This window comes from Ornithodoros turicata, chromosome 3 (assembly GCF_037126465.1).
Source record: "Ornithodoros turicata isolate Travis chromosome 3, ASM3712646v1, whole genome shotgun sequence".
NCBI classification, from domain to species: domain Eukaryota; kingdom Metazoa; phylum Arthropoda; class Arachnida; order Ixodida; family Argasidae; genus Ornithodoros; species Ornithodoros turicata.
Window position 1 is genome coordinate 43,133,346 of NC_088203.1, and position 15,591 is coordinate 43,148,936.

Genomic DNA, 15,591 nt, shown 5'->3' on the forward strand with positions numbered 1-15,591 from the left:
ATAGGAGAGGGAAGAAGCGGCTCAAGAGCGGGTGACTTGCCAGGCATAGAGGAGGCGTTGGTAAGAGACATGTCGTATCTGCACCCCATGTTTTGTGTGAAAGTACTTTAACGATATTTGATGCGTCTGTGCACGCAACTTTAGTTGCTGAATATGGACCCCGAATGTGAGTTTGGAATCAAATATTAAACCAAGGAAGCTATTGTGTTTTATATGGAATAGCTTCCCCGGTAAGGAGCAGGTTGGGTTTTGGAGGCAGGTCATGCTTGCGATGAAAACAGACGCAAGCAGATTTCTCGGAAGAAAACCAAAAGCCATTGTCATCAGCCGATTTGGTAAGACGATTAAAGGGACCGAAAAGTGAATATAAACCTATCGAAACTTTATGTTCAGTGAAAAGCTTGAACCTTCTAAAGTTCAAATGTAAAAAAACTCCACTGAAATCACTGTAGTTTTTTTTTTCAATCGAATTTTCGATGATTGCATGTCCAGGGACCTAATAGGAAACCGGCACTCTCTCAACAATGGCATCACACCGCGCCATCTGTCGAGGACGCATGTAATACGCGCGCTTCCACTCGCTAATCCGGTGAAAACGAAAGTGGCTGTGAGCGTCTCCAACCACTTTCGACGTCGAAAATGTCGAGCCTCCCGAACCTGAGTGCGCTAGAACTCCGCATTCTAGAACTATCCTGCGCACAGAACTTCTGTTCGTACGATAGCATGCCGGAAAGTGTGTGCGTGCGAAAGCAGAAGATTCATCGTCCTCAGATTTACCGAAGTCAGCACCGTCCTCACCAGGATCTGATCGTGCCGGGGACACGGACAGGTTAGTGAAATTCATATGTATCAGGGAGAAGCACTTGTGTAAGGTGAAACAAGGGCTGTTTTTTCGTCGTGCAGGTGTTCTTGCGGGAAGTGCAAACCGATGGATACCACGGACGAATGTTTGTGCTGCCGGGAGGTAGAGAACGTCTGTAAAAAGCAGACGGTCAACTGCATTACAGACAATGAATATTTCGAGATACTCTGCGTCGACACCGACGTTCGGCGAGTGTCTTTTACATACATCCGAGAAACCGAAGAGTATGACAACATACGTGACAGCGCCGTGAACAAGTGAGTGTTTACGCGCTACTTGACCGGCAAACTGAATGGAAAAACCTTATTTCTGCAGGAAATTCCGTTATATCGCCTATCGGCAATTCACAAGGTGGATATGGGGTGGTCTGGGAAAGCACCATAGGAAGATCCTTCCTGCCTGCGTCGTGCATGCCATTAGGAATGCGTTTCCATCAGATGTGTATAAGGGCTTTGAATCTGCACACTACTTGTAAAAATGTATTGATGCCTGCAAATTTTCATTTCTTGCTTGCTGCGAATTTTTCTCATCGCTTTTTCTTTTCAGATGGTCACACAATATTGTAATTACTATGTTTGTGCATGGACGCCTGGGGGCATATCTATTTGTACATTAGTGTACTCATGTCTTGTATATATGGAGAGTAAATAACATAATTTTTATCGGTGTACTTCACCTGAACTGCTTTTTATAATTTTTATATACTAGAGATTGACCAGGTGTTCAAATGCTAATTAACAGTTGAAAACACTTAACTTGGTTTCACTAAAAGGAGTACTTGTAACTCATCCATTATCATATATGACCAACTAACATTTGTAAAGAAAGTCCTTAGTGCTGACTTAAATGGTATAGCTAGAAGATATGGCACCATGGAAATGGAAGAGGGTGCCATGTAACCTCCTTTTGACAAAATATGACAAGAAAACAGTGGCTCCAGGAGCTATACGACAAGAATTTCTACAGATAAAGGACAGCTTTGGCGAACATAGAGAATTTTACACTGATGGGACAAAAGGTGCATCTGGAGTGGCATGTGCTTTTGTCGAATCTATGTCCAAGAGACAGCAAAAATTAAACACTAGATGCAGTATCTTATTTGCGGAACTATATGCAATCAAAATGACATTAGATTGCATTCATGAACAAAACATAGAAAAGTCAGTTATATATACAGATTCGTTAAGTGCACTCCAAGCAATAGCAAGCACGAAACGAACAGCAAACCACCTCGCCAAATCTGCACACAGAGCAGTTATAGATATCATAATGAAGGGACATATGGTAATGCTCACATGGATACCAAGTCATACAAACATTCGTGGGAACGAACTTGCAGATCGCCAGGCTGCACGGGCACTACAGGGAGACTTGACAGAACAACGAATTTTGTTACAGGATTATAGAACAACACTAAAAAAGGCTTTATATTATGACTGGCAGAAAAGATGTGACAAAGAGACAAAGAACAAGCTGCACTTCATTAAACCAACCTTGTCATGGACTAATGTTCCTAGTACCATGGACCGGAGAACACAAGTAACATATAGCAGATTACGCATTGGACACGTTTACCCACTCTCACTTACTGAGGGGGGAAGACCCACCATGCTGCAATCTCTGCGAAACTACCCTCACTGTAGTTCACATTTTTCTGACGTGCGCTGCATACCATGCACTCCGGCTTGACCTACGACTTGCATATCTCACTCCATATGTCCCTCCTGATTGGTAATGAATCACTCCTATCTGTTGAAAATACAATAGGCTTTCTCCGAGATGCAAAACTTCTCTACGCTGTTTAACAATGCGCTGACACGCTTTGAGGTTGTAGGAACAGGCTGGTAGACCCTCGTCCAGGTGCACCCCGAAGTCCTTAGGACAGAGGAGGATTGGCGACTCCCTCGCCGGGGGTGCATCTGGAATCCCCCTTCGGGTAGAGGACCCGGTGATCCCCTCGCCTTGTGTACCTCCGAAGTTTCACAATTTGAAACAAAGGAATATTTGGTGACTCCCTCGCCTGGAGGTACCCAAAGTTCCACACCTCAGTAAAAGTGGTATCATTACCTATGACAGAATAACCACAGACAATTACTTGGAAATTGACCATACGTTGCTCACTACATAACATAACGTGAGGTGAACGCACACCCAGTGATACAACGTTATGGGCAATGAATCAAACCAGCTAGCCTTCAATAAACCAACATAATTAGTACGGCGCAGCATGATCCCAGATATCTTTGCGCCAGAAAATCCCAAATCAAACTCAAACTCAAACGGTATAACACCCCTTCATCTCGGTTCACAGTTAACCATGCAGCATTGGTGTGGGCAAGAGTACTCCAAAATGGCTACATAATTTATTATGCAGTAACAGGCACACTCTATCTTTGCAATGCTACTTTTTAACATGAAATACATTGACACTTTTCTGCACACAGTCGATTTGCCACCATTCGACAACCAAACTACTGTGAACAGTCTCTGTGAATGGGAATGACTGTACCCATGTATTCTTTTCTTCATAAGTTTTCTGTTACTGTGACCAAGATACTTTTGTAAAGAAATTTTGACAGCGCTGCAAATACAAACTTACGCAACAGACTTCTCGGAACAATTTATTGAAATAGAATATAACAGACGAAACAACATTTTGTTACAACTCTCTATTTTTCTTTTTTAATGTCCTGCAATTTAGGAGACAGAGTAAGACTTTCTGCCCTGTGATGCTTTCGTGTACTTCATAGAGCTGTAAAACCAGAAAAAATAAAATAGAAAAGATACAGAATAGAAGTATAAACAGTTTTGCCTTTCACTTTCGAGCTTAACAAGAAAGTTATATTTTACCATACATGTGCTTTTGTATTCTCCTGTTGATGAAAGGGGTACAGGAATAATAATGGAGCACATAGATGAAGCTAAGAACTTTTCTTCGAGAGTGTGCTAATTGTGACAAAAGAAATATATGATGAAAGTTGTACAGAAACAGCAAATGTCTGCTGACAAAAATTTTAGAAATCTGGATGTTACTACCTCATGTAGTTTCCGTCCAAAAGTAGGACTACTCGACATTCTTCAGTCGCGGCAGGGTGCAGAGGTGGAAGTTATAACCTGCGGCTAGAAAAAGATTTGGCATGTTCACAAGATCATTAGTGCACACCAACATACATGACAACATAGACAACATGACGGCTGCAAACTCACAATTATTCAACAGAACAAGAAACGGAAAGCATGAGTAAAAAAAGATAGCGTCCATACAACACGTGTAGAACAACATAATCTCAGGGAAGGTAGAATCTGGAGAGCAATAAATGACTTGTGTCCGAAATTGGGTAACTTGGCATACTTAGGACCAAGGATATGGGCTGCTCCAATACACACTCTGTTTCTATTGTACCCTTTCAATTGTCTCGCATGCATTTTTCTGCTGCATCGAGCGAAAGAGCATTATGGTACCTAGGTGCGCTCTACATTCAGAATTGCAATAAATATTATGGGGCTCTACCCCATTTCTTGAGGTAATGTGCTGAAATGGAGTAATGGGTTGCCTCGGAGCGATGATGGAAATCCTATGGTGTCCAAAAGCGTTAGAAGTGCTTTGACAATTTGTGTGGGGCCAGTGAATAGTACTGCAAGGCATATTTCCTTGAGCTCGACTTGTAGAAGGAGCATACGTGTATCAGTGCATAATTGATGTTAAGATACAGAAACTATCCCACCTTGGGGTGTTTGTATGTCAAATGAAGTCCATTGGTAGCAGCCCAAAATTCACATATGAGGTCCTTACCAACAATATGCATGTTAGAAGTGTCCTTGTTTAGGAAAAAGGCTTCTGCTGCGATTGTCACCCTCTGTGCCCTGGACTACGCCATTCTCTTCATAATCTGTGGTTAGGGTCCTGTTATGCACCTGTGCGAAGACTTGCAACTGAAAGACAAGGAAAAAAAAAAGAGAAAAATACTGGAATTACAATCTGAAAGCATGATATAAAGAAGAGTGTAGCTACAACCACTACGACATAGCGGACAATGACAGTGATATTTCTGCTGTGGTACGTAAGTGGTTTCAAAGTTTTCCATTAGCCTTGCCATGGTCATTTGACAGTTGGTTAAAAGTAGAAAAGCTTTTGATTCATGACATCAATCTCCTTTTTCATTCTCCCAAGGAACCTACCTCCCCTCACTGTACAAAGAGTTGCGTGGCATGATGATGCCACAGACAGACACTTACAAAACATATGATCAAATCTGTCTGTAGTCCTGTACTTCTCATACCATAGAGTACAACGAAGTCAAATCAATAAGTCACATTGCAGTATAGTTAACTTCAATGAACAAAAACCTCAGATAAGGAGTCGCAACACTTTATATGAGTAAAAAGTTCTGCTGGCCACCTTATCATCACTGCCGTCATGTAACAGTATATACGTATTCATGGATCAGGAAGCATTAGGTGCACCTTCATGCACTTTGTGAGTATGCAGATGGGAGGTAGGTTGTGGAACACACTTTCATGGAGAAAGGATTAAGATTTCAAAGAAAAGAAAGTAAAACAATATCAAACAAGTCTGGCATTCTATAACAGGCAAATAAACAGAAAGCAAGGAAAAGTGTATGCACTGCAAATTCAGGGAAGAATCAGGTTCAATCCTAAAATTTCAGGCTCCAGTTATTGCGTGCACCTGGAGGATGACACCTACATTTTGGGCTACAGGCTCATATTCTGGGCTATAGGTTTTCAACATGTCACTTGATTATTATGCCACGAGTTCAAAAAGAACGGTTACATAAACCGGTGAAGGCAGACCATGTCTATTTAAAGGGGCACTAAAATGCAAAAACAACTGTTTATATGAAAGTACGTGTTCGGATTATAGTATAATACAACCGAAACTAGCTCAAAAAGCACCACCATTTGAAGGAAAACGCAATGTAAACAGTCTTTGACAGCAATAAGCACGATTGAAGAGGGGCAGCAACGATTGGCAGCATCCAACGAGACGGTAGGAGAAGCATGCGCATGCCTTTCGTGTTCATGTGGATTTGGAACGGGGCTGGCCGTAGCACGGACACCATATATGTGCGACATGATGTGTGTTGGTCACATCACTTTTTCAATACAGATTTACTGAATCGTTGCCCACAACAGTTATCACAAATGTTCCACTGACAACAATTATATTCACGTCCTTCGCACTATTGTTTCTCACAGTTACTACTCCATAGCATAGCATGTGCGGCAGACATTCACTGCATTCGTGCCGAAGCAAGGAGCCTGGTATAGTTCCGACTGCACCTTCGTAATGGAATCAATGTACATGTTGAGTTATGATGTCATGTGCAAAGTTACCATGTTAGCAGTTACGATGTCAAAGTCCGCCTGGGGCACGATAAAGCTGAAGACCCCCCAGTACTTAACACAACTTGCCCTTCCGAGGTGAAGACTGGTGAAAAAGCAGTTGACAGAGATAAACAGTTTCGGGTGCCAATTTATCTGTGTGAATTGCAGTAGTTGGTCACATGACTGCAGTGTGCTACAAAGAGAACAAAGTGGTGCTTTTTTATAACACAGTCCTTTCCTATTATTCTTTCAGTAGTTTATAGGAGCCACTGGAGCCAACTGACTTGGGTGCGGGTGCCAAATAGGCGGGCTGTTGATTTATTGCGCACCGTGCTGTCCAGACTTACCATCCTGTGCCGCCTTGCCTTAGGGAAGGTACCCAGGGCTGCTGCCCCTCTACCCCCCCCTATGAAACGGCTCTGATTGCATGTAACGCAATGTAAAGTTAACTTGTTTTTTGCAGTTTAGTGCTCCTTTAACACCCTATCCGAAGTAATTGGTACTTCCCTTCATTCATCTTTGGGGACTTTGACGTTGGAGTTTTGGTAGAGCGGGCTATCCAAAGCAGCTCCCAGGTCAGGACTGCAGTTGCAGGTCGCCTCATGAGAGCTAGAGTGCAAGGTGAAGGCAACAGTGCTCAACAGGAAGTTATGCCCCGCAGGGGGCACCGGCTTCGGCTGGTGTTTGGTGAGTGGTGCCACCACGGACCCCAGCCCCCAGTCCTAAGGTGTTAACCGTACCGTGCCGAGGGGATTTAAGGTGAAGGGTAGAAACCTTGAACGGTGGCGGTCGGGGTCTTGGTCAAGCCCCGGCCGATGGGTTTCTTTAAAACTCCGGGACCTTCCCACATGTATGAATGTGAAGTGTGGGTGACCATCTGGAACATTCGTTTACTTAAACCTTATATGGGTAAAAATTCTATTCCTTTCTCGATCGCGGGCGGAAAGCGCCCGCGGACCGAAGTTTCCAAACAGGCGTTTGACGCCTTTCAAACTAAATACATTGTTGTAAGCAGTGTGAACACAGAGACTGCAAAAAACACTCCACTCGGGAAAATGTCACCGTTCTTCATCGAAAAGGCGGTGGCATCTCTGTCAAAGAACGTGAAAGAAATAAAACGCCTTAGATCAGGTGACCTACTGCTGCAATGCACTTCTGAAGCCGACTGCGAGCGTATACTGAGCACACAGGAGATGCACGGGATCAAAATATCAGTAACCTTGCATAGGACCCTTAATACCTGCCGTGGTGTCGTGTCACCAGCGCAACTCATTGAGGTTCCATCAGAAGAGATACTGGAAAATCTAAAAAGCCAAAAAGTGATTGATGTCAGGAAAATAAAAATCCGGAAAAACAACGAGTATATAACAACGCGCAACACAATCCTCACGTTCGACTGTCCGACTTTACCAGAAAGGCTAAAGGTAGGGTATCTGACTGCAGAGGTGCGGCCATATATCCCTAATCCACTCAGATGCTTCAGGTGTAACCGCTTTGGCCATCCTTCCGATGCTTGCAGAGGTTCTGCGTGCTGTGCCCGCTGCAGCAGGCAGGACCACGACTCTGAGGAGTGCAGAGGGCCGGATCACTGTGTCAACTGCGCAGGTGACCACCCTTCCTACTCTAGGTCTTGTCCAAAGTGGAAGTTTGAGAAAGAGGTGATGCACATCAAAGTCACACAGAAACTAAGTTATCCAGAAGCCAGGAAGAAGGCATCTCCGTTCTCGTTAGAGAAATCCTTTTCATCTATTGTTAAAGAGAAACCAAGGATGATGTCATGTGCAACACAGACAGAGAATACCATACAAAGCGAAGTAACATGTACAACTCTTTCTCAAACACCAACTCCTGTAGCAGTAACCACAGTTTCGCAATCCTCTTCCGCGGCGTCATTTTCACAGACGCCGCCTTCGTCATCGCAAACTGTGGAGGCAAGCTCCATGGAATGCGATGGCGACACGAGCTCGCAAGGCTCTTTTACGAGCGTGAGCTCACAAACACAAAGGAAGCCTAAGAGCAGTATGTCGGTGAGCGGCTCACTCCCCGATATATCACCTAAGGAACTTGCGGCTGCTCGGAAGAAAACTCCGAGGCAGCCCATAATGCCCCCAAAGAAGAAATAATGAAAGGTTCTTTACACAGTACACTCTTTCCAATGACGAAGACGCCTCTTGTGCACACAGTTTTCATTTTCTATACTATGGCGATCCTTCAGTGGAATTGTCGAGGGCTTCTCACTAATCTTGATGATGTCAACGATCTTTCGGACAGGTATGATACACTCTGTTTTGCACTACAAGAGACTTATCTTAATCCACAACAGATACATACACTCCGGAGATGGATCCTGTTCCGAAACGATCGGGTTGATGCAACACGTACATCTGGAGGTGTTGCTATCCTTACACCAAAAACCCTCCCTACAAAGCACCTTCCACTGAAAACAGCACTTGAGGCAGTTGCCGTTCAAATATGTCTTCAGGGGGTCATAACTGTATGTTCCTTATACCTACCACCATCAGCTGTGGTAGACCAGAACACACTGGAAACTTTAATTGACGAGCTCCCACCGCCTTTCCTCTTACTGGGAGATTTTAATGCCCATAACTGCTTATGGGGAAGCTCGAGAGTCGACAGGCGAGGAAAAATGTTGGAAAAGATATTACTTTCTAGAGGTATCTGTCTTCTTAACAAAGGAAGTCCCACTTATGTAAGTAGCGCTAGTCAGTCTTTCTCCGCTATCGACCTCTCTTTGTGCAGCCCATCATTGTTTCAAAGCATTGACTGGGCAGTGGACCAGAATCCTCGGGGTAGCGATCATTTTCCTGTAGTTCTGAAAGTGCATAATGCCCCAACTACCCTAGGTACACGTCCACGTCGGTGGAAACTGTCACAGGCTGATTGGAATCTCTTCAAGGAAGAAGCCAATCTCCTAACACCAACTCTCCAAGGGTTAAGTATAGAAGATGTCAATAATCTTATTACGGACACCATTATAAATGCTGCTCAACAGTCCATCCCACAAACATCCGGTCGCCTCCCTAAGCGCTCCAAGCCTTGGTGGACAAGCGACTGCGAGACTACGAGCAAAGAACAAAATCGGGCGTGGGGTGTGTTTCGAAGGCACCCCACCACACCAAACTTAGTCGCATTCAGGAAGGCACGTGCAAAAGCACGCTGGACACGAAGACAGGCAAAAAAAGAATCTTGGAAAAGTTTTGTATCTTCTTTGAATTGTAACACTCCTTCAAAACTTATATGGGAGAGGCTAAGGAAAATCAAAGGAGACTACACAAGTTTCTCTGTCCCATTACTGCAGGTAAATGGCGCAGTTTGTCAGAATTTGGAAGAGCAGGCCGATGCCCTTGGGGAACATATGCAACATGTATCCAGCTCAGCTCACGATAGCAGGGATTTTTTGAAAATAAAATCATCTGCTGAGAAACAGTCTATTCCAAGTGAGGGCGGTGACAAGTACCCATACAATTCACTCTTTACAATGACTGAGCTACAAAGGGCTCCGTCATCCAGTAAAGTTACAGCCCCAGGTCCTGATCGCATTACCTACTCCATGATCCAGCATTTATCATCCACATCTTTAGGATCCCTTCTTGATTTCTTTAATCTTGTCTGGCGAGAGGGTTGTCTCCCGTCTGGCTGGAAGGTGGTAACCGTTGTCCCATTGTTAAAACCTAAAAAAGACTGCACAAACCCCTCCAGTTATCGACCCATAGCACTCACAAGTTGCCTAGGGAAAACTTTTGAGCGCATGGTGAATGATCGCCTGATGTATTTCCTTGAGGAAAATAAATGCCTAGATAAATTCCAGAGTGGCTTCAGAGCTGCGTGCTCGACAACAGATCATCTGTTGCGGCTACAGACTGCCATCAGGGAAGCATTTGTCCGAAGGCAGCATTGTGTGTCCGTATTTTTCGACATTGAAAAGGCCTATGATACCGCCTGGAGATATGGTATTCTGCAGGATCTGCACACTCTGGGAATAAGCGGCCGCATGTTTCGCTGTATTGCCAATTTCCTTCAAGGACGATTATTCCGGGTCCAGGTTGGATCGACACTTCCTCGCCCATTCATACAAGAGAACGGTGTACCTCAAGGATCCGTCCTAAGTGTAACTCTATTCATCGTAAAGATGAACTCTATAGCAAGTGCCATTCCCCCTTCAGTCAGGTATTCACTGTATGTAGATGACGTTCAAATTTCTTGTTCCTCTTCCAGCGTTACAAGGTGCGAACGTCAACTCCAACTCACAATAAACAAGCTGGTCAAATGGTCGCACGAAAATGGTTTCAAGTTTTCTCCGGAAAAGACAGCATGCGTCTCTTTCTCCAGGGTACGGGGAGTGTTTCCCGAACCAACACTTAAAATGGGCAGCCACGACATTAACGTAAAGCCTGAGCATAAATTCCTTGGACTTATACTTGACCGGAAATTGACTTTTCTTCCTCACCTCAAGCACCTCAAGGTAAAGGCCATTAAATCTCTAAATCTTCTAAAAGTGCTTTCTCACCGGTCCTGGGGAGCAGATCGTGACACACTCAAAAAGATCTACGTCTCCACTGTTCTTTCCAAATTTGATTATGGGTGTGCTGTGTATGGTTCAGCACTTTCAGGTCAGCATTTTCATTGAAGTGCAGGGCAGCTATTTGTGTCCTACAAGGAGTGATAGAAGAGATAAGACATTGTAAATGTGATACCTTACAAATAACGTTTTTGACAACCTATACAGTAAAGAAAAATGTCAAGCACTACGTCAACCCCTTGTTTTTCTTCCCATTTCAAAGCGTGGGTACGCACCTAGCACGCATAACTTTCGGTGTGTATGCTGTGGACTTAGGAGCGAACTTCAGTATGACAGAGTGGTATGACGGAGTGGTATGACTCGAGCCCTGATGTCTGACCCACTCTTGATAGTTATTGAACATCCTTCAGTAGCCTTGGGTTCAGTACAATCTTCAGAAGCCTTGCATAAGCAACGGTACCTGTACATTCAGAGCATTTGTTGTCCTCGCCATGTACACTGTACATACATTATCTGTAGTACATACTGTAGTATCTGTAGTACATCTGTACATCTGTAGTATGCTAGACTAACACACTAAGGAAAAATGTGCTTCTCCTAATTCAAATTACCAGGCTGCAGCCACGGCCTTTCTCCAACTGTGTCATGTAAGCAGCGATGATATGGACCTTCGTGACCAGTATGGACATTTGTAATGTGGCGTGTCATGCCTAATGAAGTAACGTTAGTGTCAGAGCTCCATATCTGTTAGTATATGATTAACTCTTGCTTTTCAACGTGCTCAGTAGCAGTTCTGAATTCCCCTCAGCCGTGGAATTGAGCCAGTAAAGATGGTTGCAAATATGTTGCACCCATGGTTTTAAAGGAGCACCTGCACTGGTTTTAGCTGCTGTGTTCAATTTCTTCTTCAAGCCTGCATACAAAATTTAAATACATAAGCCCACAATAAAAATTCATGACATAAATTCAACGGGAGAGCACTGAAATGGTCATGATGTACAGTGTATCAGTAGCAGTGCAATCCACCCTAGGGTGTAGGTTACACAATAAGCAAGTAAATGTCACCTTTCACCACAGGTATCCAGGTATCAAACCCATGCACTATGCTGGGTTCCATTTCACGCATGTGCTTTCTGGCTGCAGGATGTCGATCAGTCGTAATAGATGGCACAATGATGACATTTGATTTCAATTCGTCCAGGCATCTCAGAAATCCCACCTTTTCTATGTTTGTGCTGGATGCAACATCTGGAGACTAGAGCAAGAAGAACAAACAAAAAGAAAGAATCAAACTATGGCAGCTGGTAGGCCTTATACGAGTAATATGTGCCAAACACTTACTTCGCCAACCCGTATTTGAATGGAACTGAAGATTTTCTTTGAATGGGCTTCCATAAAAGTGTATGTCATGTACTTGGCACAGTGACCAGGAGAATCATATCTGCCATCTCCAAGGAGGTGAACAGGCTTGTCTTGAAGTGAAAGGAGCAGGTTGTCGTGTTCTGCATTCCAAACCTGTAAGATTTGTGCAATATAACAGCCATTATTGCAGAAAGCAAACTGAATACCTCCTTATACACTGAAGCACCGATGCTTGTCAGTTACTACTTATCACAATCATATGATGATAATTAATATTTTTTAGATAAATTTTCAAGTATTGTGCAAGCGACTAGGAACTAGTACCTGTGATACAGCAGGCAGTAGGCAACCTTTCTGATATGTGTCATATGCAACCTTTGGAATCATTTGTATGTTGATGGAGCTCAGCAGTGGAAGAACCTTTAGAAAAGGATGTAACGTTTTATTACGTATGCTCCCAAACGTGCAAGTACACACCTTGGTGAGCACTGGCTCCGTTGAATAGCATTGCACCGGGGAGCAAAACGTTTCCTGCAGCCATCCTGTTCAATTCTGGATGACTGTTCCAAGAGAATTTGTGGCCGCTTGCACATTCGGACACAACAGTGAGAAGCGTGCCCCGAACTGATGTGGCAACCTTGCATGACCCTCTGCAACTGCAACATGCTTTGAACAATTCCACTAGTGGGGCTTCAAAGACAATGAATTCTCGCTGTTCCACTGGACATTCAGGTGTAGTGGTGTCTCTAGAAAATTAATTGGCCATCCTTAGTCATAAGTATGCTTCAGCAGAAAGTGTTCCTGTACCCTTCAAGGAAACTATCCTCAGATGGGTAGTAGCTCTCATCAGTTTCTTCTCCCACTGTTGATGTCATACTGATGTTCTGCACGTGTCCAAAGACTCCAAAAATGTTACAAAGTCTGCAACACGTAACAAAGCTAGTGGTTCCACCTGTGGACTTGGCAGAATCTGCGGAGTGGGGGTCCATGTAATTATTGGCCGAGGTGATGTCCTTTCAGGTGTCTTTGTGTCCATGTAAGGATTGCAAAAATATTATCAATTGGATACAGACTCACCCCTATCCTACCTCTTGAACAATCACACAGCTGTAACTGGTAGAAGCACGAGGGGGCGACGAAGCCACAGGTAGGAATGCTGTCACTCCTGGCAAATCCGGATCATCATTTTTAGCATACCAGCTTCCAGCTATTTCTGTCATGTTAACTTGAGTGCCTGGATCACACACACACAAACAAAAAGAGTAATAAGAAATGCGGATCATATTGAGCACTAATCTTGTATACATTTCTTACATGCAGACTTCATAGTGGTTGGAGAGACAGTGCTACAGTTGTTTCCTGCAAAGTAGGAAAGTTCAAGTTTACTGAGCATATTTGGTTCTGAATTCTTACAGTGCAGATCTGAACAAGTCTTTTTTACTGCGTACTTCACAAACAGTGTCCGTCGACGTGGAGAATGTGCTGGCAGCATCAGTAGTGCCATCCGATACGGTGACTTCCATGCACAAGTCTATGAAATCATTGCAGTCGACCTGAAAGTTTTAAAACTATTTCAAAAGATAAATTTTCAAGAGATGACCAAATGATGAAATCTCTACATACTACGAAGCAGTCTGGCGCCACTTCAACACCGGGATGTCCCTAAAATTAAATTTGTTCATGTTCACAATGCCCAGTAGGTAGGATAACACAAGTTAAATGGTACACGTCATCACTATATTATAATTTATACATGTGTGACACCTGTACATACCTGAGACGTTGTGTTGAGCCCGTCACCAATGCGAATCAGAATAACAAGTGACGGAACGGCAGTTTGCTTCAGACGTTTTCGCACTTCGCCAACTGCGGCATCTTCGTAGTCATCGGCAGCAAAATGGGCTGAGCACACACGACACGACTGCTGTATCTCATAGCCGAGTGCTTCGAACCACTTTCGTTTTCGCGCATTGTCCTGTGGAATCTTGTGGTAGAAAACGCCCGTCGTCGAAGATGAACGATTTCCGCATCCCCGAACGCCACAAAGTACACCAGGCATATGTAAATACGTGACACAACAGTAACAGACAAATGATTTGATTACTTTCGCAGACTTTCACTTTATGCTTCGCGCGGCCAGTATGACCACCCACGGCGTAGACAATAAGCGCGATAACACAGACGACCTTGCAGACGGCCTTGCAAACGGCACGGCGGGTCGTGCCGGCGAAGTAGCTGAATGTTTTATTAGTATAGAAACTATGTTCTTCAAATGCCTAGAAGTGAACGTCATTTTTAAAATGACGTTTAGCTATAACGGTAATGTGTGTCAATTTTGTTCTCTACAAACTAATTGTCACGTGGTACAGGTTGACCAATCCCGGACGCCCTGGACCTGAAACCCAAGTTAGTATTTTTTGCCGTTCGTTGGCAGCACCGTCCATGTTCCGGCAACCTTCAAAATATTTGTACGTAAAAAATATTCCGAATTGTGAGGTAATGCTTTCTCTGTGTTATCAAACAATGATAATGTGCAGGATGGTGGGCCAAAATATGGGGGTTATTTTTCACTTTTCGGTCCCTTTAAAGAGTTTTACAGATATCAGTTGCCGCTTCACCCAGCCTTGTTGTTGGGTGATGAGCCTCTATTACCCTTCATGAGAGTTTTTAACTATTTTAAAGGCATTGGCTATTTAAATGCAATATAGTTTTACCCAGCTTTGCTCATGTTTTTCTGTAGGTTTTTACATAACAGGTTTTTCTGTAGACTTTGCATATACTTTCCACAAATTTCCTGTGACCTTCATATATAATATATGTTTTCAATTTCCTTGTTGACTAATTGTTGACTCAGCTGCCGCTGCATATAGCATTTTCCATGCACACGTGCATTGCTGAATAAAACCAACTGCAATTGTGTTGTGTACCATGCATGCAGCTAAACGGGGAACAGTGGACTCCAAAAGAGCAAAATGACTATATTGATGGCGTATATATCACAGCATTATCACATATATGGTTTTGGATGTTGGTGCACTCGACTTGAGATGAAGTGGAAGAAACATTCCGTTCTCACCTCTGTAGCCTCGATAGTTTACTGAGCATTGATGCTAGGCTCTTCTTGATCGGCCCCACATGCTGGCGGAACTTCTGACATGTGTATCCTGCAAAGAATGAGGCGTTAGTGAATGCTAAATGACAACAATAGCAGTGCAATGAGTCACTCAACCATGTTGAAGTGTGGAAGTAAACATGAAAAAGAAGAAGAAGAAAAAAGAAGAAGTTGCAAGAAGTAGACATTCCATTGGAAGACAGCCCTAATGCTTGCACCGAAAATTAGTGCATTAGGACCGTCTAGCTGTCACCTAAGCAATGTAAGTATGTGGAAGCTGTCTTTCTACTTACGTGTACTGTGCTATCAAAAAGAACCACAAATGTAACAGGTACAATTAATGTGCCAAACCAGTGTTATAACATAGAA

At 43.6% G+C, this 15,591-nt stretch overlaps 2 protein-coding genes across 2 annotated transcripts; both read left to right on the top strand.

The window, feature by feature from the left end:
• Positions 1–153: 153 nt before the first annotated feature.
• LOC135389397 (P2X purinoceptor 7-like) lies at positions 154–1,453 on the top strand. The gene is made up of 4 exons (XM_064619449.1): positions 154–166; positions 772–829; positions 904–1,119; positions 1,178–1,453. The coding sequence occupies exons 1-4, from the start codon at positions 154–156 to the stop codon at positions 1,335–1,337; spliced, it is 447 nt and encodes a 148-aa protein (XP_064475519.1). The 3' UTR covers positions 1,338–1,453.
• Positions 1,454–7,263: 5,810 nt separating this feature from the next.
• Positions 7,264–8,331, top strand: LOC135389398 (uncharacterized). The gene has a single exon (XM_064619450.1). The coding sequence runs from the start codon at positions 7,264–7,266 to the stop codon at positions 8,329–8,331; it is 1,068 nt and encodes a 355-aa protein (XP_064475520.1).
• The last annotated feature ends 7,260 nt before the right edge of the window (positions 8,332–15,591 follow it).

What these genes read in the sequence shown, in the direction of transcription:
- LOC135389397 (XM_064619449.1), top strand. An exon ending in CGTGCCGGGGACACGGACAG is followed by an intron (nt 830 to 903) that starts GTTAGTGAAATT and finishes TTCGTCGTGCAG; the next exon opens with GTGTTCTTGCGGGAAGTGCA. An exon ending in CGTGACAGCGCCGTGAACAA is followed by an intron (nt 1,120 to 1,177) that starts GTGAGTGTTTAC and finishes TTATTTCTGCAG; the next exon opens with GAAATTCCGTTATATCGCCT.
- LOC135389398 (XM_064619450.1), top strand. Translation starts at nt 7,264, where the DNA reads ATGTCACCGTTCTTCATCGAAAAGGCGGTGGCATCTCTGTCAAAGAAC.